A 27,524-nucleotide genomic window follows, 5' to 3' on the forward strand; every position below is an offset into this window, starting at 1 on the left:
GGCTCCAACGGCATCAGGCCAGCACAGAACATGCAGGTGAATGGTTCCAGTAATCCTACTGCTCCGAATAAGTGACAAAATAACACCAACATGTTCCTATTTACATGTTGTGATTTGTAGAGTCACAGCGTGTACAAAAACAATGTAACATGAGACACAGCCACCTTCTATCCCTAAACAAACCGGGAACTATATTCTCAGGCGGAAGGATATGCTCGCAGCAAGCCTGTCTGAGAATATAGTTCCCGGTTTGTTTACGGTTAGAAGATGGCTGTGTCTCATGTTACATTGTTTTGTGTACACGCTGTGACTCTACAAATCACAACATGAAAATAGGAACATGTTGACATTATTTAGTCACTTTTGTTACAATTCGGAGCAGTAGGCTAGTTGGAACCAGTCACCTGCAGGATCTGTGCTGGGCTAAGCTAATGCTGGACAGCACGCACGGAGTTGAGAAGGGTATGTATGAACTTGTCTAACTCAGGGGGTTACAGTGAATAAGCTAAAGTTCCAATAAGTCGGAGTGTTCCTTTAAATAAGCAAAACTACAAAGAGACAAGTGAAAGTGCAGCTTCAAGAAATATATATATACATATATATATATGTTTTTTTTTTTTTTTTTCTCTCTCCTCTCTTCTTTTCCTTCTTCATGTTTATCCGAAGTGTAGTTGGAAGAGATGGGTTTTTAGCCTTCGGCGGATGATGCGTAGTCTTTCGGCCATCCTGATGTCAATAGGGAGCTTGTTCCACCATATAGGACCCAGGACAGCAAACAGTTGGGATTTCGTTGAGTGATTAGTTCTCTCTCGCTGTGAATGGGGTAGCAAGCAGGTTGGCTGAAGCAGAGCGGAGGGAGCGGGTTGGGGTATAGGGTTTGACCATGTCCTGGATGTATGCTGGGGCTGATCCGTTCGTGGCCCTGTATGCAAGGACTAGTGTCTTGAAGCGGATGCGGGCAGCAACTGGTAACCAGTGAAGAGAGCAGTAGAGCGGTGTGGTATGAGAGAACTTGAGGAGGTTGAATACCAGTCAATCTGCTGCGTTCTGAATGAGCTGCAGGGGTCGGATGGCACATGCAGGCAGGCCAATCAGGAGGGAGTTGCAGTAGTCTAGACGTGAGATGACTAGAGCCTGAACCAGAACCTGAGCTGCCTTCTGCGTTAGAAGGGGACGTATCCTTCTGATGTTGTGCACAGTTGAAAAGCATAAAAATTAGATGCATGAGATTGCAGGAGGTGATTAAAATAATACCACAGCAATGACTGTTTCTTAAAGGGATGGTTCGGAGTAATTTCACCCTAGGGTCCTTTGCACCATGACCTCGAGCCAAACACCCCCCAGAAGCTTATTTCCCTTGGTCTAACATTGGTCGAGTTAGTGCTAACAGCCAAATGTCTTAGTGCAGGCTCTAATGGATCCAAATGTGTAACTCGTAAATTACCCCACTAATAATGTTGCTTGTAGAGAGCAAAGCCATCAGGCAAGCGTTATTTAAATAAACTCCTGGTGTACTTACAAACTTTCCACTGCCTTGTGTTATGAGTACAGAACCTATTTGTACCACTGTAGAAGTTTGGTACCTTTCTGGGCATTATTAGTGGGGAACCGTGCCATCCTGGTCCAAATACAGGTCCTCGCCAATCTGGGGGCAACCGTCTGTTTCCAGAAGGAAATGGCAGGCAGCTATGTAATTTGTATAAATATTATATAATCTTCAACTTTATCGCTAAGGCTTGTTTGGATATAATATATAGTTCTGTTAAAGCTTTTTATATAGGTCTGGTATATCGGAGGAAGTCCCCCAGTGCCGTAATGCCTGCCGTTTTGGACGGTATTATTAATATAGGTAGTCTATACATCAGTTTTCCCTACACTGTGCGAGCACAGGCCAAAATTATAATTAAATTTGCAGCAATTCCTGAACGTCTGAGAAGTTTTTTGCTTTTTCCCTGCCAGTCGTAATGATTCGGCATAAAGAACAACTGCCCCGGGTCATTAACCTCATTCATGAGGTGCTTAGCATTAGCTATTTATGGGTAAAATGGGTGTGTACAGGGCGGGATAAATGGCTGATTCACCTACGCACACTTGTAGGTAATCAGTGATTTATAAAGGGAACATTGCTTACAGATGTGCGTACACACGGTTTTATAAATCTGACTATTGGCGTATGCCATTTTTGGCTTTTGGGCATATGTACACTTTTAGTAAGGATCCTACGCACAGTTTTATAAATGAGACCCTTCCTGTTTACCCCAGAATCCATTTCTCTTGTTTTCAGATGAAGAAATCACATACAAAAAAGTATAAACACAATTGATTTTAATGTAACATTATTTTGTAACTTTCTCTTCTCTCATCCTCCCTCAATTTCCCTCCTGCAGAACCAACAAATGGGAGAACTAAACAAAAAGGCAGGTGAGGAAGTAACAGTAGATGGTTTAACAGGAGCAAATGTGAATATTCAGACTGAGTCAATTCTGTCCTTATACTTCTCAATATACAAGACGCAGTATACCTTTTACACTGCTGTTTGTTGTTTCTACAGAGGCTCCTCAACGCCTCTTCTACAGACATACAGGTTCTCATGTGGTAGTCTGAGAAGCTCAAATTATCAGCAGCATATGTACAGTCTAAAATAAAACACAGACCAACACATTCTGAGAAAACAGACAGCCCACCTTTTAAAAATACTCCATGCATCAGGTCCATCTGTGGTTTGTAACCTTTTCTGTGTGAGAAAGTCTCTGCAAATATGAACATGTAAACGAGAGTTTGACCGCTAAAACCCAACTTAAACAAAGGTCAAAATAAAAACAGATGGAAATTAAATGTAAAATAAATCTTGGTGATGCTTTTTAAAGTGCATCTTTCCTGAGTTGGTGGATTTCCTAGACTCAGAGGATGGGATGTTCTCTGCTCCATTACGTTCACATCCAAACTACCTTTACACATCAGTATCAGTTATTTATGTTTAACTCTGAGATTCCCAGAGTGCAGCAGTCCCACCAGCAGCAGCAGCAGAGCCACCATCGCTATGGTGAACACAGTCCTTAAGATGAGGAGGACATAAATGAAGTGATCCGAGAAGGGACAGGTCTCTCTGTGAGGTGCTGCAAACACAAGAGAACATGATAATCACACTGCAGGCCTGGTTATTTAGCTATTTAAGAACAATGCAAAGTTTTACCTCTGACAGCCAGCCAGCTCTCTGGTGATTCTCCAGCTCCAGAGATGCTGCACTTGTAGAGTCCTTCATCAGACTTGGAAACACTGTGGATGGTCATCTCTCCTGTAGAGCTGCTCCTGATGAGGCGGCCATCTTTGTAGAAATCAGCTGGGAGGTGGTAAAAAGCCGTCTCCTTTCTGCAGGTCATAGTCACGTTGTTTCCCTCTTTCACAGGAAGGACAGGACTCTCCAGGATCACTGAACCAGCTGGAAAACAAATGTTTGATAGTTTTTTTCTGAAAATGTAATGATATACACGGAATACATTATCTCATGTGGTTTGTGTCTGAGGAGCTGAAATTATCAGCAGCATCTGTAGTGTCTAAAATTAACACAGACCAACACATACTGAGAAAACCCACATCTGGCCTTTTAGAAATACTCCATGCATCATTACCACTGTTTGTTTTTGTAACCTTTTCTGTGTGAGAAAGTCTTACGGCCAATGCTGATTCCTTATATTGATATCTGGCTATCTTATATTGCAATAATTAATGTTACTAATTTCCAAGATAGTCTGTATGGGCCTTTCATCAGTTATGTTAATACATGAGTATCAGTTATTTCTGTGTGACTGAGTTTCCGACGAGCAGCGGCATGATTAACATTCAACACAAATTGACACAGCCAATAAACAAGAGAAAACATCTATTTTTAAGCGGGTGCTTAACAAAGTGAACAATGTATAGCCCTGCAGACACTTGATCTAATCTACAGTTATGTACTCTAACTTTAAACATGAATATATCACCTCTGACAGCCAGCCAACTCTCTGGGGATTCTCCAGCTCCAGAGTTTCTGCACTTGTAGAGTCCTTCGAAAGACTTGGAAACACTGTGGATGGTCATGATTCCTGTAGAACTCTTCTCCATGAGGTGACCATCTTTAAAGAATTGAGTGGTGAGATTGGTGGACGTCTGCTTCTGTCTACAGCTCAGAGTCACAGCTTCCCCCTCCATCACAGGAAGGACAGGACTCTCCAGGATCACAGAGCCAACTAAACAACATATGTTTGAAAAAAAGAAAATCTGCTAATTATACAGTTTAACAGCCTATAAATGGAAAATGTGATGATTTTACATACTCAGTATTTACTACTGCTTAGTATTTGCATACCAGTGACTGTGATGTTGACAGTGTTGCTTTTCTTTACTCCCATTTCACACCAGTATTCTCCAATGTCAATCGCTGGAAAAGCATTATTAATTTTGCAGGGTCCTGTCGATGTTGACCAGGTAGAAGAACATGTTGTAGTAACTCCTTGAATCTTCCTCATCACTCTCCATCCAGTCAGTCCCTCCAGTCCCTCACAGCTGACAACTATGGACTCATATTCAAAGTGCTGCTGTCTGTTTGGAACAACCCGAGGGAAAGATGCATCTAAGAGAGAGACACAAAGAATGAGATTATTAAAGCAAACATATTTCAATGAAATGTGTCTTCTTTCAACAAAATAATTTGAAATTTGCGTCAACATCAGCACAAAGAGCCCTATGACTCTTCAAATGTTTTGGCAGTCATCGTCACATGCAAATCTTGGCTCATGAAGTACAACATGACAACATTCTAGGTTATTACGGTATGTTATTTTAATGCATAATAGATTTAAGGTATTATCACTTGGGATACAAAATATGAGATATTTAAAGCCTATTTGGTTGGGCTTTAAATATTTGTGATGTTTTTAAAACTACAGCAAAAACACACACATTAAAGTTTGATTAATAAATTGGTACTTACCAGCTTTTTGAGAATAATTGTAGTCAACTTGTGCGACCAGCAGCAACAACATAGTCATCACTGCAGAGACCAGAGAGCCATTACTGTATTAGTTGTACATTTATATAACACAAGCATTACATGTAAATGTAATATTTGTTCAATTATCAGTGAGCCGATTTAAAATCTCTAAATTACCTGTGCTTAAATCTAACATCTTAAATTCAAAATATATCACTGTATTTTGGATCATTCACATCAAGTTTCCCCTAAAGAAACTATTAAGCTGAACATGTCATGCTGATAATAATTGTCTCAATATATTTCTGTGGACATAACGCAGTCTCAGTACTCACACAGTCTGATGCAGAGAGGTGTAACCTCCATGTTGTCTTGCTGTTGCAGTCTGATGTTCAGTCAGTCACAATGAATTATAAATATCATGTAAGTCAGACCCTCCTCTTCCTGCCTCTTTCTCTTCTGATTAGGGAAACAGCAGGTTTGAGGTTTCTGTTTAAAACAAGAAAAAAAGTACAACCTTAACAGGTGGCTCAAGAGAACCAGATTTTAGAGCTTATTTCAATCAGGTTAGACTTTGTTGCAGATATGCAAAGGTTTATTGTACATATGCATAATATCAAATGTACAGAATTTTTGGAGATTAGACTCCATCGTTATAAAATAATTTTTTAAAGGGGTAGGGAAGCCAAAACATATCGCCCCACTAGACACTGTTGGTGGTGGTGAAGGAGCCCGAAGACCGGACCGAAGGAGTCGACGGGAGCGGTCTGCCGGAGGAAGACTCAGGGTGCCGTGGGTGACGATGATTGGAGGTGGAAGGGGAGGAGGAGGGTTGCACTCTTTGCCTGAAATGACAACTGACAGCAGCACAGATGTAATGCTGCGATTGGCTTGAGAAATTCATGGCTGATTCTGATTGGTTTAACTGAAAAGTGAACGCCTCGAACCAGCTGATCAGCTTTAGGAAGAGAGAAAGAGGTGATTGAAGTTATTAGAAGTCTTCCTGAAAGAATTTACACTGAGCTTCATAACTGGTGAACAGAAAAATATTCATTATAAAAGACTTTTGTGACGAGCTGACTTTTTTAAGCGTCACCACCTACAAACACTATCAGGACATTTTATTGGACATTGGACATTTTTAGGCCTGTACTCAAACAATTATACTAATAGATACTTCCAATAAGCCATTGTAAAAATTACTCATTGTTAGATATTCTCATTTGAATTGGTTTGGTCTATTCGGACAGGTTCATGTTTGAGGGTACTTTAATAAAAAAAAAAAAAAAAAAACATTATGTAAAGCTAACTAATTTTCTCTCCTCTCATTTACCTTTTCCCCAAGCACCTTTACTCTCTGTACCCGCTTTACACTCTTTTTGGCTCTGTCTCTCTCTCTCTCACACCCAAACACACATTGACTATGTTTACATGCAGCCAATAACCCGTTCAAAACCAGAATATTAGCAATAACCCGGTCGCGCCTGGCCATGTAAACACCTGCAAAAACCCGAATATGCTCATATTCCGGTTGTTGAAAACCCGAATATGCTACCTGGGTTACCCCTTTTCTAACCCGAAATTTTGGTCATGTAAACGCGCATCGGCATATCCCCATCAAAAGGAACATTGAGTTGTATTCTGCGCATGTTCTATTCGCAAGGAATCTTGGTCTTTTGAGTAGAGGAACTTATTGTATGCGCCAGAAAACATAGTTATAATAATAATTATATACTATAATAATATAGTTATATATATATGCCAATGCAGAAAACCCGCGCGCAGTATACCGGAAGTAAACAAGAAGTAGAGGTAAACATGGCGAGACGCAGCACAGCACCACACTTTTGGAGCGAGGAGGAAACCAATTTCTTTATTAGTGTGGTGAAAACCATGAATGTAATGTCTTTTGTTGACGGCAGAAAGTACCGAGATAGTGAGATTTATAAGGAGGTGACCGAAAAGTTATTGCGTCTTAAGGTTGTCTGTACGTCCAGACGCTAACCGTGCGTTGCCGTTTACATCGGGATATTGCCAATTGATTACAAATTCCATGTATACAGGAGTAACTCTCTCTGCTCACGCATGTAAACAGGTTATTCCAAATGTTTCAGAAACCCGAATAGTGACCTTAACCCCAAAATTGACAGCTTGTAAACTTAGTCAGTGATCATGATCTAGTCAACTTTTTCACTATAGGGCGATAGGCTCTACCTCCCGAGTTTTTTTTATTTTCTCACATTCACACTTATTATTTAGATGGATATTTAAAAAACGCTCTCTTGGAGCATTAAGTTTAATGAGGACGTATTGTCCTGAATGGTATCTCTGTGATATACTGTAGATATATTATGTATGCCTCAGCTTAGACTCCAGTAAAAACCTCCATCTAGTGGAAGGTTTTATTAACTACTGCATGATTTACAGTAGAAAGGAGAAATACATTTGACTTCATTGATTGATATGTGGTCAGCTGGTCAGCTCAGAAATCAATTTAATTTCTATAGGTCAGCTACTGTAAAGACAAACATTTATTTGAACCAGATAACCACTTTGACAAAGATATCTATTGTTATTATTTACAATTTCTGCTGACTGTTGGGACCAAGCAGGGGGCTAAACATTGATCTTAACCAAAAATGGCTCAGATTGAGCTGACTGCAGAGACAAAGGATCTTGGCCTTGGGATGTGAATCCGAAAGCCAGTTTCACCAAACTCCTACAGGCTGCCACTTTGGGAGTCCCCCAAATGGAAATTCTACATTCAACACATGGAGGGCAAGGCAGACTGGTGGTGAGACAAAGAACTGCTTCACACCTGTGATAAGGTTGCGCTTTTCCCATTGGCTGTCGGGTCTTTGAATGCACCACCCCGCCACTAGGAGGTGTAGGAAGGATAAAAGCTGTCAGCGATTGTGTTTCTTTGCTTTTTTCCACGGTGACCCAGGTTACTACGGGAAGCACACTAGTCCGGGCTAGCTAGCCAGCATCACCTCGCTGGTCGAGTTGGAGCTGAGACAATTTTATATCTGTCGGATATACAAAGGGGATCCGAGGAAATACTGACAGAGTATTCCCTCATCTGCAGCGGGTTTAATCACCCCGGATTCAAGAAAGGGACTACGTCCGTTCTTCTTGTGTCGTCGACCTGGATCGCGTGTTCGTTCACTGCTCTGGACAAAACGGATCGTTAAACTCTGGCGAGAGATTTAACTGACAAACAACGCACACAGTAAGGCTTTACACAGTTCTGGGCAAATGTTAGAACTAGTGTGGTTGTTTTGTTTATTAATGAGCAAAGGGTTCGCTACCGCTTGTTGCCATTAATGTGATCCGTGATTGTAATCATGTATTGGCCCATATCTGGTTATTAATCTGTTTCTGTGATTGTATAAATTGATCACTATACTGTTGGTTATGTCGTGTTAAGTAGCTGGTTAAAAACCGTAAGCGCTACCTGCTAAATCACTCCTTTCACGGAGTTTAGTTACTGTCCGCGAGATAATTGCGGTGAATCAGCTTTTAGCCACTGGAGTGGTTATAATGACCAAAGTTTCCCTCGGTAAATCAAAAGTCTCAGTCTGTCCTAACTACACGTGGGGTCCAGACCTCGGTGGCTGTGGGAGCTGGCTATTATCGATAATTAAGATCATAGTGTTATTGTTTTTCCTCCTTTTACTAAAACACACACAAACATACACACAAACATAAGCTAGCCACATAGCTCCCGAGCTAACGGTGCTAGCTTAACCACGTGGGGTCGGCTTACGTTTGTACAGAGCTAAAACACATGAACAGGGCAGGGTTAGCGTGCGCATTGCCTTGCAACCCCCTCGACCTTTTCAACCCCTCCTCGTGCACCCAGCACCACTACCGCCCTCTTGAGGCTAAATAGTTTTGTGCAGCTCACAGGAGTAGCCATTTTGGAAGTCGTTTTTGTGTTAGAACTACATTTCGACACCGCCCCTCCACTTTCACTCACCGTTACACACACACACCCACACCCACACACACACACACGCTCACTCTCTCTCACACATGCTCAGACACAGACGTGTCCATGACATGTAGCTTTTGTTTTTGCTTTGTTTGGTTGTGATATTGTAAAAGGTATTTACGTTTTATTATTGAAGGATTATTGATTGGCTACTGATAATTGTGACGTTAATAAATTCGATTATACTTGATTAGCAGTTGCTGCTGATTATTTGTGTACTTTTTGTGATAATTGCTGGTCGAATGGGTCAGTGCTCGAAATCACCCCTTTCTTTAATTCCTTTTAAAGGATTTTTACAGAAATGAGACTGTTCCACAATTTGATTGGTCCCTGACTTGCAGGGTGGTGCCCCGTTTTGATTGTTTGTCGATTTAATAAAGTTATTAATAACCATATTCATAACTTTATTAATATTGATAAAACATATTTGATAATTTGCCAATGATCAAATCTGTACCCTACATGTATCCTACATGACAACTTCCTTGTTGACTTGTTACTGTAGTATTTTATACAACTACGAACTACAGCAGATAGCAGGTTCAAAGTTCAGTTTTAACTGTAAATACAGGTCATGCAGAAACAGACTGTAAGAACACAAAAGTATAACACATGGACACACACACACACACACACACACACACGCTTGTTAATATATTGGACCAAGCCTGACATTTCATATCAGTTAGTATCTCTTATGTGATGCGAAATATGGCTTGTTTTCTTCTAGAAATGTGATCTTGTATTCATTTGTAACATTCTGTTCATCATTTACAGTTTGTATCAATACAAGATCTCAATAAATTCATTGAACAATGTTTTAGGCTTAAAGCAAATAGACATGCAGATGTAAACATTGTGCATGCAGTCTAAACCTCTAAAAGCCACACATTCATTTGAGTTTATTGGAAAGGAACTATAAAGCCATAACACATGTTATCTATTTACAGACAGGGTGTGATGTACATATGTTTTTTTTCAGGCTATTTTATTCCAGACTTTGACCATGCAGTGACTCCCACTCACTTGCCAAAGGTAAGACGTTTTAGATGAAAGACTTATTCTTGGCTTAATTTTTCATCATGCCATTAATGTAATTAAAGTATTCCCAGTTTCTGGATTGAAAGTCAAATTGCTATCTTCTCCTGTAATCTTTTCCATATATCTCTGTGGGTTTTGTAGCACTGATCAGTTGCTTATAATACAAGTTGTCTGTTGTTGTGAACATTTTGAACCTGCATATGGAACTGCAAATGTAATTTATGAAAAAACAAAATAATTCATGACCGTATAATGAATAAAATGAGCCAGAATTTACACAAGAATAAAATAAAATTTATCAAAAAGAGAAGAACATGGAAAACCAGTTTTTTGGCAAGTGGCTAAGATTCAATCTGGGTCCAATCACAGCAATGTACCTTGTGTTTCCACATAGTTAACCTCCTGAAAATCCATTTGGTCCTAACTTTCCTCTTTTATTAACTACAATGATCAACGTTGTTTCATTTGAATTAAAAGTGCTCTAAACTATGTTGGGTGACGTCACTTCTTGTTGACGTTCGACGTATTGTCAAACAAAACATAGGCTTTTTCACCCCTCCCTCCTCATCCTGTCCCATCCCCCTCCCTTCCGCGCACTAGCCCCCCCAACCCCCAAATCCTTTTTGTCGATTACTGGCTGGAACACCGTTATGTTTCGTGGTGCTGGTTGGCGCAGTTAGTTTTTTGTTTCAATTTGTGGAGGCTGGGCTGTCTACAGAGACCGCGTTTTTTTAAAGTGTTCAGGGGACAGGCAGCTAGCGGATTGTGAGGATATGTTTGCTGTATGTGACAAAAAATGCTGTAGCCTAAAAAATGCATAACATCGCTTAGAGCACCTTCAATGATCACATGTTTTATCACAATCTTCAGTTTAAAAACCACCATTGTGTTTACTTAAAGTCTGAACCATTTGAGCAATTACACTGCCTACAGATATAACAGACTTCTCAGAGTGATTCAAAGTGTTTTGAGAGATATTTTAGATTTAATTGGTTTAACATACTTTCCAGTTGACTTATTTTAATTTTCAGAACTGCAGGATGATTCACACGAAGGACAGACTCCTCTTGAAACCTTGGTTCAGTGTCTTCAGTGCATTGTTCTTGCATCAAACTGTGGTCCTCTTTCTCCTAGGTAAATTAAACACAAACATATGGTAAATCATGATTAGACTTTAGATATATGAAAAAAAATATACCATAACATAATGTTCATTAAAGGCTAAACAACTACAAAAAACACACTATACAATACATTTTACAACCCAGTAAAACACCAATTCACTTAGTGGTTTTACTGCCATAGTACTTGGTTTGAAATGACCATAAACTAATGGTTGTGATCAGGGACGTCGTAAGGCTTATTTTAGGGGTGCTGAAGCTACCCTAAAATGTTCCTAAGCCCACCTCAATAATAATGACAACAATAATAATTAGATTTTTTTTTACAGGGCACTCTATAGTATATCACTAACTACGGTGATCACTTTATATATCCAGTTACAAAATAGCCCAAAAGTCAGACGTTAGACAGAAGTACAGAGAGTCGTTGTGCTATCAAGATGATGCACCGTCTCGTTGCATTGGTGTGAACTGGCAGCTTTCAGAGCGTTGCAGACCGGAGCGTTGCAAGTAACTGGAGGATTCATCTCATCTCATCGCTACTCTACACAGCTCTTTATTCATTGTCAATATATCAATATAGCCTATCTCTATAGTATTCTAAAACAATATCAGTCCCCATAGAATGTTGTTGTCACTGAAAACTAAATGTCATAGGGTCCCTGTTATTGCAATTGCACCGGTTTATCCTTCAATTCATTGAGCAGATGGATATTTTGAAGATACTTTAGCAGAGAGAAAGAGAAGCAGGAGATTGGCAGGGCAGTTGATTCCGAGGGAGCCGGCTTGATTGAGGTCAGTAGTGGTCTATAGGTCTAAGAAAATGTGGGGTGTTTTGTTTTCTTCTAACAATAAGCATTTTTTGGCAGGTTAGGCACTAAGGCATAGCCTAAACTAAATTATTTCATTATATTTATTATATACGCTAGCTATATTGTGACTTGTTAACTTTCTGTATTCATTGGCTGTGATAAATTGAATAAATATGTAGATGTTGCCTAAATGTAGGCATGAGCATATGCCCACAGATACACATGTGAAAATAAAAAAAGCAATCCTACATAAAGTACATACATACAGTAATCATTACTCCAAATCTTTTATTCCTTCCGCCATCAGGTTGGTATATTTAGCCAGTAGCCACTTTAAATAGGATCCTTATCAATAGCTTCATCAATATCAATAATTGTTGATTCATATCATACAGTATACATCGTTTGGCAGAATAAATTATATTTATTTGAGAAACGCTCAAATTGGTGTTGTCAAATTTCACTATGACCTTAAAATTCTGGTTCTTGGGTTATACTGTATTTAGGCCAAACTACACAGCAAAATGACTGAGTGAACCAATTCACAGCGCAGTGAGAGTAATTAGTGTGTAGTTAAATGGCATTCTTTCGACAACTTATCTTATAGTGAGAGGAATTATATAGTGTTCTAGGATATAGTATGCTATTACTTTATCACACATTTACATGAGCAGACATATAGCATTTAAGTCATTGCTTACAGAAGAACTCATCAGGAGTCTGGCCTAAGTAAATTCCCTGATTTGATGTGTCTAAAAGCTAACATTTTGTCGAAGAGAGTAGACATGGAAGAATAGGATATGTCTATCACTTTTTACATGTTAACATATTGGTTTCGTAAAAGGTTGTGGACATAAGTGTAGCACTAATACAGTAACAAAAGATGAGTGAGTGCAAAGATTTTACAAATACCCTGGGGGCCAAGCACCACCTGTCTTTAAATCGTAGGGACGTCACTGGTCGTGATACCTACAGGAAATAGCCTTACAATGGCTGGGTCGTAAAACACAGGGCTTTCAACATGGGGAGTGAAGTTCTTGTCCTGGGGCAAGTATAAGATTTTTACCCAGGAAAGTGTTTTAATCCAAACCACCATCTTTTTTCTAACATGAAATAGTCATTTTGGAGCCTAAATTTAACTCTCTGCCGCAAGACGCTCACTTTTTGTCAGCTCAATTTAACTGTAATTTCCGCTGAAACGACCAGCAGCTCGCAGTGCCCTGTACCCGTCTCATAGTCACATTTTGTCGGCTAAATTTAACTGTAGAGACAACTAAGCATCGTCACCTGACCAGCTGGCAGTATACTAATTTCATAGGATAACTTATGAATGGGTGTCCATAAGTTTTGTACAATATCATACAATCCTGTCATGGGTATGCATTGAATGATATGTAGGAGTTGGATAATGAACAGATGTTCTTTTTCCTCAGGTCAGTCTCAGGTAATCAGTACATCTCAGCCAATAGTGGCAAAGGTTGGTGATGACATAACTTTGCCATGCCACCTGGAAATTGCTGTGGATGCTACTGACCTGACTGTGGAGTGGGCGAGACCTGACCTACAGCCCAGATTTGTCTATTTGAGACGAGACGGCGTGGAGCTTCAGCGTGCGGAGCATCCATTGTACATGGGGAGAACATCACTGTCCACCAACGAACTAAAGTGTGGAGACATTTCACTTAAACTCTCCAACGTAAAACTCTCTGATACAGGAACCTACAAATGCCTTGTTCCAAAATCTGGTACAGAATATGTTGTCGAGCTCACTGTAGGTAAGTTGGCATGAATCCATTGTGCACTTAAAGTGGCTATATTTGACTTTTAGTGTTGATACTAGCGGTCGCGTTGCACAAAGGTGGTAGTGTTTTTAACCACACCTGCTGTTGTAAAGGTCTTTTCTTCACGGAGCTTTATTGCCAACTGTATTCCTGATTAAGAGTTACCGGGTCATAGAGTCGAAATGGATATTTTGCTCAGACAGAAAATGATTCATTTGCAATAACAGAATATGTTACAGATGCATCGTTGCATTTCAAGTGTTGCATATGGTAACTTAGACTGGATGCATCCTTAGCTAAACTGGGTATCACTGTCAATAGCTATGTTTCCATCCACACGTTTTTATACGAATTAAGTGATATCGAATAAAAAATGCCTTATGGAAACAGTAAAATTCGATTGAATTTCGTGAATCTCGACTCAAAGGAAATACGTTTGGCCTCTTCGGATTTTCTCTTGATCGATATATGGCTTATGCGATAAACGCTGATGGAAACGTTATTTGCCGAATAAATTAATGAATTGCGATTAAGTTTTAGATCATTTTATGGTTGCAACCCGCCACAAAACGAAGAAGAATAAGTTTTAGTTCATTTCCGCCCAGTATTTCTGCTCTGTTTGCACACATGACAGGTGTCAACAAAGACAGATGTAAATGGACGAACGAGGAGATGAGAGACTTTTTGAATTTAATTTATGAGCAAAATATAACGGCTATTTTAGAAAGCAAAAATCTAATTCCATAATTTATCAGGAACTCGCAAAGGAAATGACCAACAAAGGTTACGACAAGCCGTGGGACAACCTGCAGAGTAAATGGAAGGCGCTCAAACAGCGATACATGTCTCAAAAAAGAGAGTTGTCTCGCAGAGGTGCCGGAGGGAAAATAAAAGACAAGTTCCACATTTTTGATAAGCTGGATCAGATCCTCGGCCAACGGCCCATCGTAGCTTCCTTGTTCCTTCTAATATTAACAACTACTTTTGTCTAGCAAAACTTTGTTTGCAAATGTTTGCTTGAATGTTGTGCGATTCAGTGTGAAAATTTATTATTTTATTTTATTATATTTAACACCTTAAAATGTCTCAAATCAATTCAATATACCAATTTAATCGCAAAACAGCATGTGACGTCATTACGCACAGGTTTTTATTCACTTTAAAGCTGTTGGAAGGAGACACACTTTCACCAGCTTTATTCACATTAGTTTTTTCTTCTTCAGATAATTCGATTAACAAGTAGATGGAAACTTACCTAATGTGTTATGATCCAAAGCATTAAGAGTTTGTTGTAGCAACCAATGTTTATAATATCTTAGATTAATATAGAACATTTCATGAAACCCACGGACGCGTTACACAAGTACAGGGGGAAAAGTGAAAAGAAGATTCCAGGCCAATACAAACACTAACTGAAAATAAATAAAAACCGGGCGCAAAATGGAAGGGGGACGTCATTTAATCTAGGCTGCTAACGTACAACGATATTGCGCTTTGTAAAGTTATTTTATGAATTAAAGAAATACCCTATTCGGGTATGTTTTTGGATCATTGACAATCTCAAAAGTGTCTCCATCTGTTAAAATCCTGACCAACTGTGATTCCCGTTATCGCCCGTTGGTTGTCACTCTCCCTTTTAGCTTTTAGTTGTTCTTCAATTAATTTCCTTCTTTTCTGTGGTGGTCCTTCCCCAGTTTCAGTCATAACTACAGCAGATAACTTCTAAAAAAATAAAAATAAAATTAGGCCTATATAAAGACATCTCCTGCTACCCTTTGCCTGGCTGGATACAATAACAAAGGCTTTTCCGGTGTTATGCTGAAATCTGTGACCCATCAAAATGTGTGCGTAGTCTACCTGCCGAATTTTTTGTGTGTGACTTCACGGGAAATATCGGACCGGGCAAAGGCATTAAAGGTCCCATGGCATGAAAATTTCACTTTATGAGGTTTTTTAACATTAATATGCGTTCCCCCAGCCTGCCTATGGTCCCCCGGTGGCTAGAAATGGTGAAAGGTGTAAACCGAACCCTGGGTATCCTGCTCTGCCTTTGAGAAAATGAAAGCTCAGATGGGCCGATCTGGAATCTTCTCCTTATGAGCTCATAAGGAGGTCCTTTTCACTGTTAGTCTTGTTTGCTGTTACAGGTCATATACGATCATCTGATAAAAAATTACAGTTTCAGAAACATTTAAAAGTTACATATAGCAACTTTAAAAATCTCAAATGATCCTGGAATGTATAGCCTAAATGCATTAGTCAAAAGTGACAGTCGTAAAGGTCAAATACTAAATATGAGAAACTAATGTAAGACAATTTGGGCTACTTTTCTTATCTACCTGAAGAGGAATGAGGACAAGAACAGGAAATGGGTATTCTTGATGTTTTTAAGCTCTCAGACATTAGTTGGCAGACCTGCTGGATCAGTAATCACACACTTAATCGTATGCTGGCAGATATTTTGGTACTGTTGATGGGCTGACCAGAAGGGCACCCACAGGGACATTTGGGTTGAAAAAAAAAGCATTTGGGCTAGTCAGAAAGGATGATTGGATGGAGTAAAACAGAGGTACTTGGGACAAACACATGGGCACTTGGAACAACCATGGGAGGGCATTTAGGCCAACCAGGGGACATTTGAGCTGAGCAGAATGGCATTTAGGCTGACCAAAGGTGCACAAAGACAAACAGAGGTGACCAGAAGGACATTTGGATTGACAGTACTAGCAATTGAACTGGTAAGAAGATTGCTGACCAAAGGCACACTTAAGACATACAACATGATAAAGGAAAGGCATTTTGGACCACCAGAAGGGCATTTGGGCTGACGAAAGAGTTAGGGCTTCATTGTAGAGCACTTGGGCTGTTACTTTAGGGAAAAATTAGGCATTACTAATCAGCTGTTGCAACTTTATATTCAAAGTATTTCTGCATTTTTAGGTTCTGTCTCCTCACCTGACATGAAGATATCCAAAGTCAGCAATGGAGCGGTTCTACAGTGTGAGTCTAAAGGCTGGTATCCAGAGCCTGAGGTGTTGTGGCTGGACAGTGAGGGAAACCTCCTCTCTGCTGGACCTCCAGAGACAGTCAGAGGTCCTGATGATCTCTATACTGTCAGCAGCAGAGTGACTGTGGAGAAGAGACACAGCAACAGATTCACCTGTAGAGTCCAGCAGAAGAACACCAACCAGACTAGAGAGACAACTATCCATCTTCCAGGTAGAAAAACATATTGGCCCTCATTTATGAAACGTGTGTACGACCTAAAACAGGCGTAGGAGGGTTCCTATGCAAAGCAAGGCATTTATCAATTTTAACGTGAGCGTGAGGCTGCGATAAAATCTCACGTCTGGTCTGAACTTGGGGAGCAGCATATAATCAGTTTAACAGGAAAAGGAGAATGGCAGATCTGGCTCTTATAAAAGACCTCTATGCGCCGGTACAACAGTGCACACGTACGCGCACGGCCCATGGTGGAGCGCTCTATCAGATTGATTAAGGGCAGATGGCTCTGACTTGCATTAGCTGGGGCGGACCCTAGTATACGGCAGAAAAACTCTGCAACATTGTTTTAGCCTGTAGGGTTCTGCGCGACATCGCGTATACAGGGTGTCCGATGCCCAGAGAGTAGTGTCCATCACAGCCCCAACTGGGGTGGTGGTCCAGCACGGGGGACAGAGGACACTCGCTCTCCCTCACAGCTCTTGCCTGGCTGACTAATGAAAAACACACGAGTAAAATAAAAGACACTGCATAAACTCTGCTAGTGTGTGTTTATTTAAATATAGGTAGGTGTAGGCCTAAGCAGTTGCAATATAAGCCTGTATATTACTATTATGACTATAGCATACAGATGTCAAGGATGTATAATTAAAATAAACTTCAGCTGGAGTCCGGTTTACCACGGCAACCCTGTTGACTGTATCAGTGATCTCTTTTCATTCCGCATTCTTTCTACAGCCTTTACTACCAGTTTTTTAGGATGCCAAATAGTACAAGTTAGTGCAAATGAACCTGAGATATCAGGGTTTCAGTCTCCACTTCTGAAAAGTGCCGCTTCTCAGCCGGATTATGTCTCGCCATGTCGTAAATTGTAGGGGCGAGGCCTCAAAACTGAGAATATATTGGGGCGTGATATGTAAATGACGATAGTTTCCAGCTGCTGCATTTATCAATGTATGACCATTCTTACGCTCCGATTTGTGTGATACGAACATTTCATGAATCACACGTGGAGCCTGTCTTAAGAGGATTTCTGCACCCATATCTGCGCTGGTTTCTACGTTAGGTTTTGTTAAATAAGGGCCTTTGATGCTATTACTTTGTTGGAGACAGTATTGTTATATTTGTGCATTGTGTTAATTTTAGATGATGTCTTCATGGACCAGTGTAATTTTGCTGTTCGCATCACCATCTGCTCGGCTGTCTGCTTCATGTCTGTCATGGCAGTCTTTGTTTTGTGGAAATGTGGACAACACCAAATCAGTAAGTTAAAACTTCATTTTTCTTCTTTACAAATCAGAAGTTACTCTCACATTTCTTTGATGGCTATTTTTACATAAATTACATTTAGAGTGAACGGCTAAGAAGGGCTGAGAACCACCCGACAGGATCTTAGCCATAGCGTCATCCATTGCATCATGGAACATCCAACTTGTAGGCTGTTATCCCAACCTTACCATACTCATTTGAAATTAATAATTTTACTCACTTTTCCACACTTTTCTGCCAATCAGAGTCTAGAAATATAACTGGTCACGGTATGATGATCAATAGAAAATATATACATTAATTAAGTAATATAAAAACATGTCATTTAACTACACTTTCCACCAAATGTTTGTGTCACATTTGGGAATTAAATGCTAGATAATTATGCAAGCGAGGTTTAAACATCAAACTAAACACCCATCTCTTCTGTTCACATAGAAACCACAAACGGCAGCACAGAACGTCAGCATCTGGTGGAGGGAGATAAAATGATTCAGTTGGACATGAAAGAGGAAAAACTTGTTGAGGAGTTACAGAAGAATGAGAGCGATTTGAAACATGTACAACAGGTGATTACAATATTGACAAATCAGAAGAAAGAGCTGGAGAACCAGAGAGAGAAACTCTACTCACTACTGGATGAGGACAGGACACGGGTAGAGCAGAACAACAAGAAGCTGAAGAAGATCCCCAAAACAGACACAGGTAAAAAAATGGAAAAGTGTGTAAAGACCAGAAAGGATCTGGACAGGAGAAAGACAGAACATGATGAACTGTTATGGAACACAGAGAAGTTACAGGAGACAGCAGAGAAGATGATTACTATAATGACAGAAAGGAAAGAGAAACTAGAGAGAGATAAGGAGAAAATAAATGAACACCTGAAAGAGATGGAGAGACAGAGAGAAGAGACCAAACTTCAGTTAGAGCAGCAAGAGAGGGAAGAGGAAAAAATAATCCATCCTCCAATGATGATATATGAAAAATGATGTATTCATATTAGATCCATAGTTTTGTCATCTACCGGATCATTCCAAACCAGATGTGACCACAGTGAACTTTGGTCACTCTATTCTTTGCTCACTTCCTCCAGTTCAAGACAACAAAGAACCAGTCACATTTGACATCATGAAAATGAACGAAACAGGTTGCTGCATTAACTTGAATTTCAGTTCAAGTGTCTTTGTTTTATAGAAATTATTTTTTTCTCATCATTGTCTTGCATAATGTTGCATTTTTGAATAAATTGTACTATAATATTCTTTTGCTGTATTTACTGTAAAATTCATGTTAGGCTGTACTTCATTGACATAAATAATACTTTGTTCAAAATGTGTGATTACATAATCCTGAAAATGTATGATAGCTTATATCAGCATCACCAATTGTTTTATTAATGGTTAAAGTTTAAATACAAATTTATAGTAGGCATATTTTAATTTAATTTCACCCAGATTTGATCTTTTGTGCCCATTTACTGATTGTTCTGTTGTGTTTACTTCATGTTAGACAGTAACAGTCATCCCACAATCAGCCCAACAGCAGTTTCTCCTAACACTCCTAAAACCCCTCCTAAAAGTTTTTTTTTTCTTGCAGTCATTGATGTTTTATAGCTGAGAAATACAGATGTGTTTTTGATAACAACTGTACATGACCCCTTTCTTAAAAGAAATAAATTAACATTTTCTAGTCCATCTAATGAAGGCTGTCACATTTGTTTGTGTTGCTCAAAGCTGTACTGAAATGTTATTGCAGATAAAACTCTGCAACAACCAGAAGACACGTCGACAGAGATTTGGTCCTTTATCTGAAGTAATACAAAGTTAAAAAACATAAAAATTAGATGGATGACATTGCAGGAGGTGATAAATTAATACCGCAGCAATGACTGTTTCTTAATTGTAATTAATGTGCTCACACAAGATGGATAAAAGTATCTGATGTTTACAATTGCTAATGCTCCCTGCTAAAGTAACTTATTGGAGTGATGCCAAACACTGCAAGGCATGATCACTTATTTACTACTTCACAGGTATCCAAGCTTTTATAAAGTTACTATTTTAATTCAAGTTATCAAAATTAAACTAAAATAAATAAATGATTGCCTCTTGAATATAAAAAAGGAGTAAAAGAGTGGGATCTAAGGTTGCACTGCTTCCTTAAAGGAACACGTCGACTTATTGGGAATTTAGCTTATTCACCGTAACCCCCTGAGTTAGACAAGTCGATACATACCCTTCTCATCTCCGTGCGTGCTGTAAAGCTGTCTGACGACTCCAGCTTATCAGCCCATAACAGAACATGCAGGTGAATGGTTCCAGTAATCCTACTGCTCCAAATAAGTGAGAAAATAACGCCAACATGTTCCTATTTACATGTTGTGATTTGGAGAGTCACAGCGTGTACAAAAAACAACGTAACATGAGACAGCCATCTTCTAACCATAAACAAACTGGGAACTATATTCACAGGCGGAAGAATATAGTACTTGGGCGGAGTGATTTGCTCACAGCAAGCCTGTCTGAGAATATACACTCTTGAACAAAATCTTAAGACCGGGGGAAACTTTGCAAGTTTTCCGCATTTCGCGCTAGTGGATCATACCCAGGTTGTAAGTATTGCTTCAAAATGCCAAAAGAAGAAACAGGAGCAAGAGACAAAAAATAGAGAGTAGGCAATTCATTGAAAACTGCATTTAAACTTACACAGGCTGTTCATCTGCTGATCAAAAGTTTAAGACCATAGGCATAAAATGGTAAAATCTGCACAAAAATATGGCTTTCGTGTCATTGTTCTTCAGGCAGTCACACTGTCATGATCTCCTGATGGCAAAAGCAAAAAGGCTTTCTCTCATTGAACTTGGCAGGATTGTTGAGCTGCACAAGCTAGGCCTCTCGCATCGCGCCATCGCTGCCAAGGTTGGACGCAGTAAGACAGTCATTTTACATTTCTTAAAAGATCCTGAGAGATATGGGACAAAAAAGTCAAGCGGTAGACCCAAAAATATTTCACCTGCACTGAGCCGCAGGATCCGACTGGTTGTCCGTGAAGACACAGGTCGATCCTTGACCCAAATTAAGGCCCTTACTCATGCTGACTGTAGCCCAATAACCATAAGATGTCATCTGCGAGAAAAGGGCTTCAGGAACAAAAAACGTCTTCAAAGGCCACGTCTCCTCCAATGCCACAAACTTGCCCGTTTGGAATTTGCAATGGAGCACCAAACATGGGACATTGAAAAATGATGAGAAAATAATTCAACCTGGACGGTCCTGATGGCTTTCAACGTTACTGGCATGAGAAGGAGATCCCACCGGAGATGTTTTCTACATGGAACAGTGGAGGAGGCTCCATCATGATTTGGGGTGATTTTTCCTTCAATGGGAAAATGGAGCTTTAGGTTGTCCAGGGGCGTCAAACGGCGACTGGCTATGTGGACATGTTGCAGCGGGCATCCCCTCTTGACTGAGGGCCCCCATCTGCGCTGTAATGACTGGGTCTTTCAACAGGACAACGCTGCAATTCACACCGCCCGCCTGACGAAGGACTTCTTCCAGGAGAATAGTGTTGCTCTTTTGGACCTGTGTGTTCCCCTGATCTTAATCCAGTTGAGAATATTTGGGGATGGATGGCAAGGGAAGTTTACCAAAACGGACGTCAGTTCCAGACCGTGGATGCCCTTCGTGAAGCCATCTTCACCACATGGAGCAACGTTCCCAGCAGCCTCCTGGGAACAGTTGCATCAAACATGGTGAAACGAGTGTTTGAAGTGATCAACAAGAACGGTGAGGCTACTCACTACTGAGTCCTTTTTTGACACTTTTAGTTCTGTTGTGGGTTTATTTTTGGGCTATGGTCTTAAACTTTTGATCAGCTGATGAACAGCCTGTTTAAGTTTAAATTCAGTTGTCAATAAATTACCTACTTTCTATTTTGTGTCTATTGCTCCTGTTTCTTCTTTTGGCATTTTGAAGCAATACTTACAACCCGGTTATGATCCACTAGCGCGAAATGCGGAAAAACTTGCAATGTTTCCCCCGGTCTTAAGATTTTGTTCAAGAGTGTATTTCCCGGTTTGTTTACGGATAGAAGATGGCTGTGTCTCATGTTAGGTTGTTTTTTGTACACGCTGTGACTCTACAAATCACAACATGTAAACAGCAACATGTTGGCGTGTTTTTGTCACTTTTGTCACAATTTGGAGCAGTAGGATTTCTGGAACCAGTTACCTGCAGGATCTGTGCTGGGCTAAGCTAATGCTGGAGCCCTCAGACAGCATTACAGCACGCACTGAGATGAGAAGGGCATGTATTGACTTGTCTTACTCTGGGGGTTATGGTGAATAAGCTAAATTCCCAATAAGTCAGTGTGTTCCTTTAAGTTTGATTTAAGCCGGTGAACAAACAAATGATGCCGTGTTTTTTTAGAGAGAATGGACTGAAATTTGAGAGTGAAAAGAAGCTGAAAAATTGTACTCACTTGTGTAAAAGTGCAACATTTGCCAAATTGTACCCGGTGGGCCGGGCCTGGTTCGGACAGCTATTTAGAAATGATGTTCGGGTTTGGGTCGGGTTCGGTCACATCAGCGCAATCAGGCATTTGTTGTAAAATGGTGCTGCGGCTCCTTTAAGAGAGCTCAGTGCATGTGGGTGTGTGTGTGTGTGTGGAAATTGGGCAGAAGAGAGGAAGCAGACCTGTAGATGCAACCGGAGCAGAGTTGGTGGAATAAGTTTAAGTTTTGTACACAGTGTGCGCGGTGTTCGAAATAAACCCCAGACTGAAAGCCAATTCCATTCATTTGCTCATTACACAGTAAATTTCGAAGTGTTAAAGTCACACTAAAATAGTTAAATTTAACACTATTCCTGAGTGTATTTGGTCCCAACCTGAATTAGTGTTAAAGTGACTCTTTTCATAGTGTTAACATTTTAGAGTTAAATTAACTCTAAATACACTGAATAGTGTTATTTTAATTTTACACTAAAGGTTAAATAACAATGGAGAGTGTAAATATTACCCTTGGAAGAGTTAATCATTTACTCTTCTATAATAACAAATCAACTGATTGAGTTTGATTCCAGTCCAGTTTAACACTGCATGGAGTTAATAAAAGTTGACACTCAAGGGTAAAATAACTGATAAGTGTTGATTATGTTGACTATTGTGTTGATCATTGACTACAAGCTCAAATAGAGTCAAATTCTAACACTGTATAGTGTCACGGAAATAAATCCAAGCAGTATACATTTTACACTTTTTTAGTGTCAAATTACACCAAATACACTATTAAGCGAGTAAAAATCACAACTTACCACAAAATAATGCATTTCACATTTTTATTATCATCTCAACTATGTCAGTCTAAAATATGAAGAATACAAATCCCTTTTTAAAACATTGACCTTAGGTCTCCATAAAATGGCAATAGGGAACAACATACAAGGAGGAATCTGTCGTTCCATACTTCATTTGAACATCAAAAGGTTTAAAGTAACACAGTTCATTAATGTTGATCACCTTTTGAACCCTGTCTGGATGCATCCTGACCTTAAAGGCATTGTTTCCATCAGTTTTCCACAGAGCAATACACAGTCATCTTTCACAGCAATAATTTTGATTTTACAAAATACAGGCATCTCAAATGCTACCTCAGTACAGATAATGAAGTCACGACGGTACTCTGTACCATGATGTTTTATCCACTTGGCAGAAAACACACTGGTAGACAATACAGCCCCAAATTTGAAAGCAATCTCAGGACCTTCTTTGAGCTCACTAAGCGTCACCTTCTTCCCTAAACCTAAAGTTCATCTTTCCTCGCTAAAGGACTCTCGATACATTGCCATACAACTTTGGTGCTTTTTGGCTAATGTTTTTGTTACATTTTTAAAGCTTTTTAATTGCTTCTTGAAAAAATTATGTTTAGCTTCATAACGCATGCACCACATGTGCAGAACTGGGCCGATGTTTTTTATATTACGAGGGTAATGAATCATGAAGTGATGCTTTGGTAAGAGATTGATTGCAGGAAACAACTGCTTGAAGAGCTGATAATGATCAATGATTAAATGTTTGAGGTAAATGGTCATGCCTTCTGTAAGAACTGGGGAAAATACAATGTTAACAATGTGTAGAAGCAAAAGTAGAAGATGCCAGTGCTGGTCATCTGACTGTATTAAATCACCAAATAGCAAAGGCATATTACGTAATAAGCACCAAGACTGTATAGCATTCAACCCCAAATCATTACTTCCATCAATCAACTTTACTCTAGGTGGACGGTTTCGCTGCTGATTGTAACCATAGTCAAAAGCATGTATTCTACCAGTCAGTTGTTCAGCATTTAGGAAGTTTTCCTTAATGTACTGCAGGACAAGTTTGACTTCAAACTGAGAAACTCCTAAAATATCGTGCATTATATCTACAGAAAAATTGTTGGCTGTATTAAAATACTGTAGTGAATTCATCAGACAAATGCGTTTGACACTATATATATGAGGTAGTGTAGGATCTGTTTGTAACGTTTGACAGTGCAGTTTGTGCATCTTGATAGTTAGTAGTACAACTTCTGGATCATCTTCACAGAACAGTTTGAAAACAATGTTTCTCAAGGAGACAGAAACGACAACAATACCGTGCCCCAAATGACTCCACAAAGCCAAACAAACCATGCAACCCAAGATTATCACCATTGACCTGAACTATGGTACCGTGAATCACATCTTTCAATCTGGGAACTTTAAGTCCCTCTGTATTGAGTACTTTAAGATCACTGACAATTGGCTCAAGTATCAAATTAAAAACATAATGCTTGATGTCCTGTGCATGGAAAATAGCACACAAATGAATATTTATCAATGATGAATTAAAGATTGGGGGAAAATTCCTTAATGTAAAATATATAGCACCTAATTTGTGTATACTTTTTAGACCCCAAGGGGTTTGCTGTTTCAAAGTCGTCATAAAATAGCTGTATCTGTAATGCATCTTTTTCTATAAAGAATAAGGGACGTTTTTAAAAAAAGGCAGCATCTCTCAAGTCTGCATACACACCTTCCTTGGGCATGTGCCTGGGCTTGAACATGTCTGCAAGTTCTGGGTTTTGAAAATTTGCCTTTAGTGTTTCTAAAATAGGAATATATGCAAACTTGTTACAACAACCTGATCGTTTGTCCCAGTTGTTTTGTTTCTTCTGCTGTCAAATCTTGTGCCAAGCACCTTTTCAACAGGATCTACGATTCCCCATTTCTCTTTGAAGTGTCTATTTCGTTTAGCTTCCGAATTTAATGGTGTGAAGGGGTTTTCCAACTTTTCCAAAGATTGTTCTATTCTGTTCTTATTTTCTGTGTCTGGTGGAGATAAGCACTGCAAAGCTGCATCTTTAACTTGACTATGAATCTCAGGAAGGAGGAAACCAAACTATTTACAGTAGATTGACTTAATCCAGCTGCTTTTAGTTGTGCAACAGCAGAAGCACACATATCTAGAGTGCTCCTGTTGGACTTTTCCAACAGATTAGATATGGCTACCTCATGTTCATTAACTGTCCGGGACGTTGTAGCTGTCTCCTCTACATTAGTGGTCACTGCCTCTCCAATGCTGCTTAAATAAACATCAGGGTCAACCTGTTGGTCAATATACTCAGTGTGTTTTGTGTTTAAATGTTTCCTAAAACCAGAAAACGTACCAAACACACAGCCACATCCAGTCTGAGCACATTTAAGCTTGAGATTTTTTCCAGGTAAGTAACCGTGAACTAATCGTAAATGCCTAACAAGCATATTTGAACTAGATAACTCAGCCTGACAAACAAAACACTTCATGTTCGAGGAGAAACTTCAAGCACTAATGAAGTAACCTCACCCTGACTTCAGCAACACAAGGACTCTCCTTGACCTTGCCAGCATCGATGTTGTACACCGTGGTTTGGACGAAAGTGTATACGTTGTGGAGCATGGTGTTGTAGGATGTGTCAAACACAAAATGTGCCTTAAATAGTTTGTCAAAAGCAACAAGAGAAGAGGTTGACCTGCAAGGTATGGCATTCTTGTTGAGAATGATGAAGAACTGGTGGATTGCATTCTTCTTAACTCCAACAGCCAGGAGATAGGGCTGAGAGCTAGTAGTGATGGCATTGAGATGCTCTTGAATGTTTGTTCCAGTCTGCGAAGACAAATGAGGGAAAACTCTAGTTAATGGCCAAGTAGTTGTAGAATATGCAGAAAGAACCAATACACTACTAGTATTGAATATGAATATTGAATGAATACTTGTACCCTAATATTAGGTGTTCATACCACAAATTAGAAAAAAAACCTTCTTGAATACCACAAGATGTTTCTCTGCTTGGGATGCGGAAACCTTTCCTGGTCTCTTCCAACCCTGAGCAGAGGGTGGAATCAGGTGTAGCAGCAGTAAAACCGATGACAGATCACTGTCCCAACCTGTAACAACACAAGGTCAATGGTAACACACTTCAGTTATGTTGTTTTCTTTACAAAAGACCCCCCAGACAGACAGCAGTTCTATATCACAAGAAGTTCTCCAACTAAAACATCCACAGGGCTGAGTCAAACCTCAAAACTTTTGTTCAATATACTGCCACAGAATGTCCTCGTAAATCTTTCACAGAGCCAGCTTCTTAGTATTATGTTGATATGTAAATATTTACATACACATAATGTTGATATATTTATTGCAATACAAGACAAAAGGTAGGCTTACAAGCAGTTTACCAAAGTCAACATCCAATTCAGTGCCATCCTCAGGAGGATCAGCTGCCAGCAAGAGTTCTTCAAGCTCACTTGTGGATGGAAGCTTTCTGCATTGTTTGATGATCTTTTTGTTGAACGTGATAAGCCACCTTTCCAGAAGCTTGCTTGAGGTATCCTCTCCGAACATTAGAACGAAATCCTGTTCAACCTGGAGTGGGGTGGTGATGGTGACAATTTCAGTTATTTGACAGCCAATCAAAAGGTATTGGGTGCTAGTTATTGGAGTATCACTACAATGTCTTACAAAACAATTCACTAACATAATTACCAAGCTTTTGACGTCTTTAAAACGTGGAAACTCAGACAGTATGTTGCTTGACTGCTGGGGGTCGAGGATCATGTTGTGGCGATAAACAAACGTCAGTTTCATTTTCTTCTTGATTGTGTCCGCATCAGCAGAATGTTTCATCAGTGAGATTGCTTCATTGCACTCATCTTCAGTCAGAGCAGTCTCTGGAACAAACTGGGATTCTCATCTGACAGTTGGTCCTTCAGACATGTCTTCACTAGATGATCCTTTGGCTGATTCTACACA

General features: G+C 39.7%; 2 protein-coding genes across 2 annotated transcripts; one reads left to right on the forward strand and one right to left on the reverse strand.

Annotated features, from left to right (window-relative positions):
• Positions 1-2,225: 2,225 nt before the first annotated feature.
• Positions 2,226-11,098, reverse strand: LOC120573651 (high affinity immunoglobulin gamma Fc receptor I-like). Its single transcript, XM_039823537.1, has 7 exons — positions 11,014-11,098; positions 5,308-5,461; positions 4,973-5,032; positions 4,349-4,612; positions 3,984-4,229; positions 3,194-3,439; positions 2,226-3,116 (listed from the first exon to the last, which is right to left on the reverse strand). The coding sequence occupies exons 2-7, from the start codon at positions 5,336-5,338 to the stop codon at positions 2,968-2,970; spliced, it is 996 nt and encodes a 331-aa protein (XP_039679471.1). The 5' UTR covers positions 5,339-5,461; positions 11,014-11,098; the 3' UTR covers positions 2,226-2,967.
• Positions 9,981-19,904, forward strand: LOC120573649 (butyrophilin subfamily 3 member A2-like). Its single transcript, XM_039823535.1, has 6 exons — positions 9,981-10,004; positions 11,042-11,144; positions 13,377-13,718; positions 16,665-16,943; positions 18,093-18,209; positions 18,654-19,904. The coding sequence occupies exons 2-6, from the start codon at positions 11,051-11,053 to the stop codon at positions 19,202-19,204; spliced, it is 1,383 nt and encodes a 460-aa protein (XP_039679469.1). The 5' UTR covers positions 9,981-10,004; positions 11,042-11,050; the 3' UTR covers positions 19,205-19,904.
• Positions 19,905-27,524: the final 7,620 nt, after the last annotated feature.

Source organism: Perca fluviatilis, chromosome 14 (assembly GCF_010015445.1).
Source record: "Perca fluviatilis chromosome 14, GENO_Pfluv_1.0, whole genome shotgun sequence".
Lineage (NCBI taxonomy): Eukaryota > Metazoa > Chordata > Actinopteri > Perciformes > Percidae > Perca > Perca fluviatilis.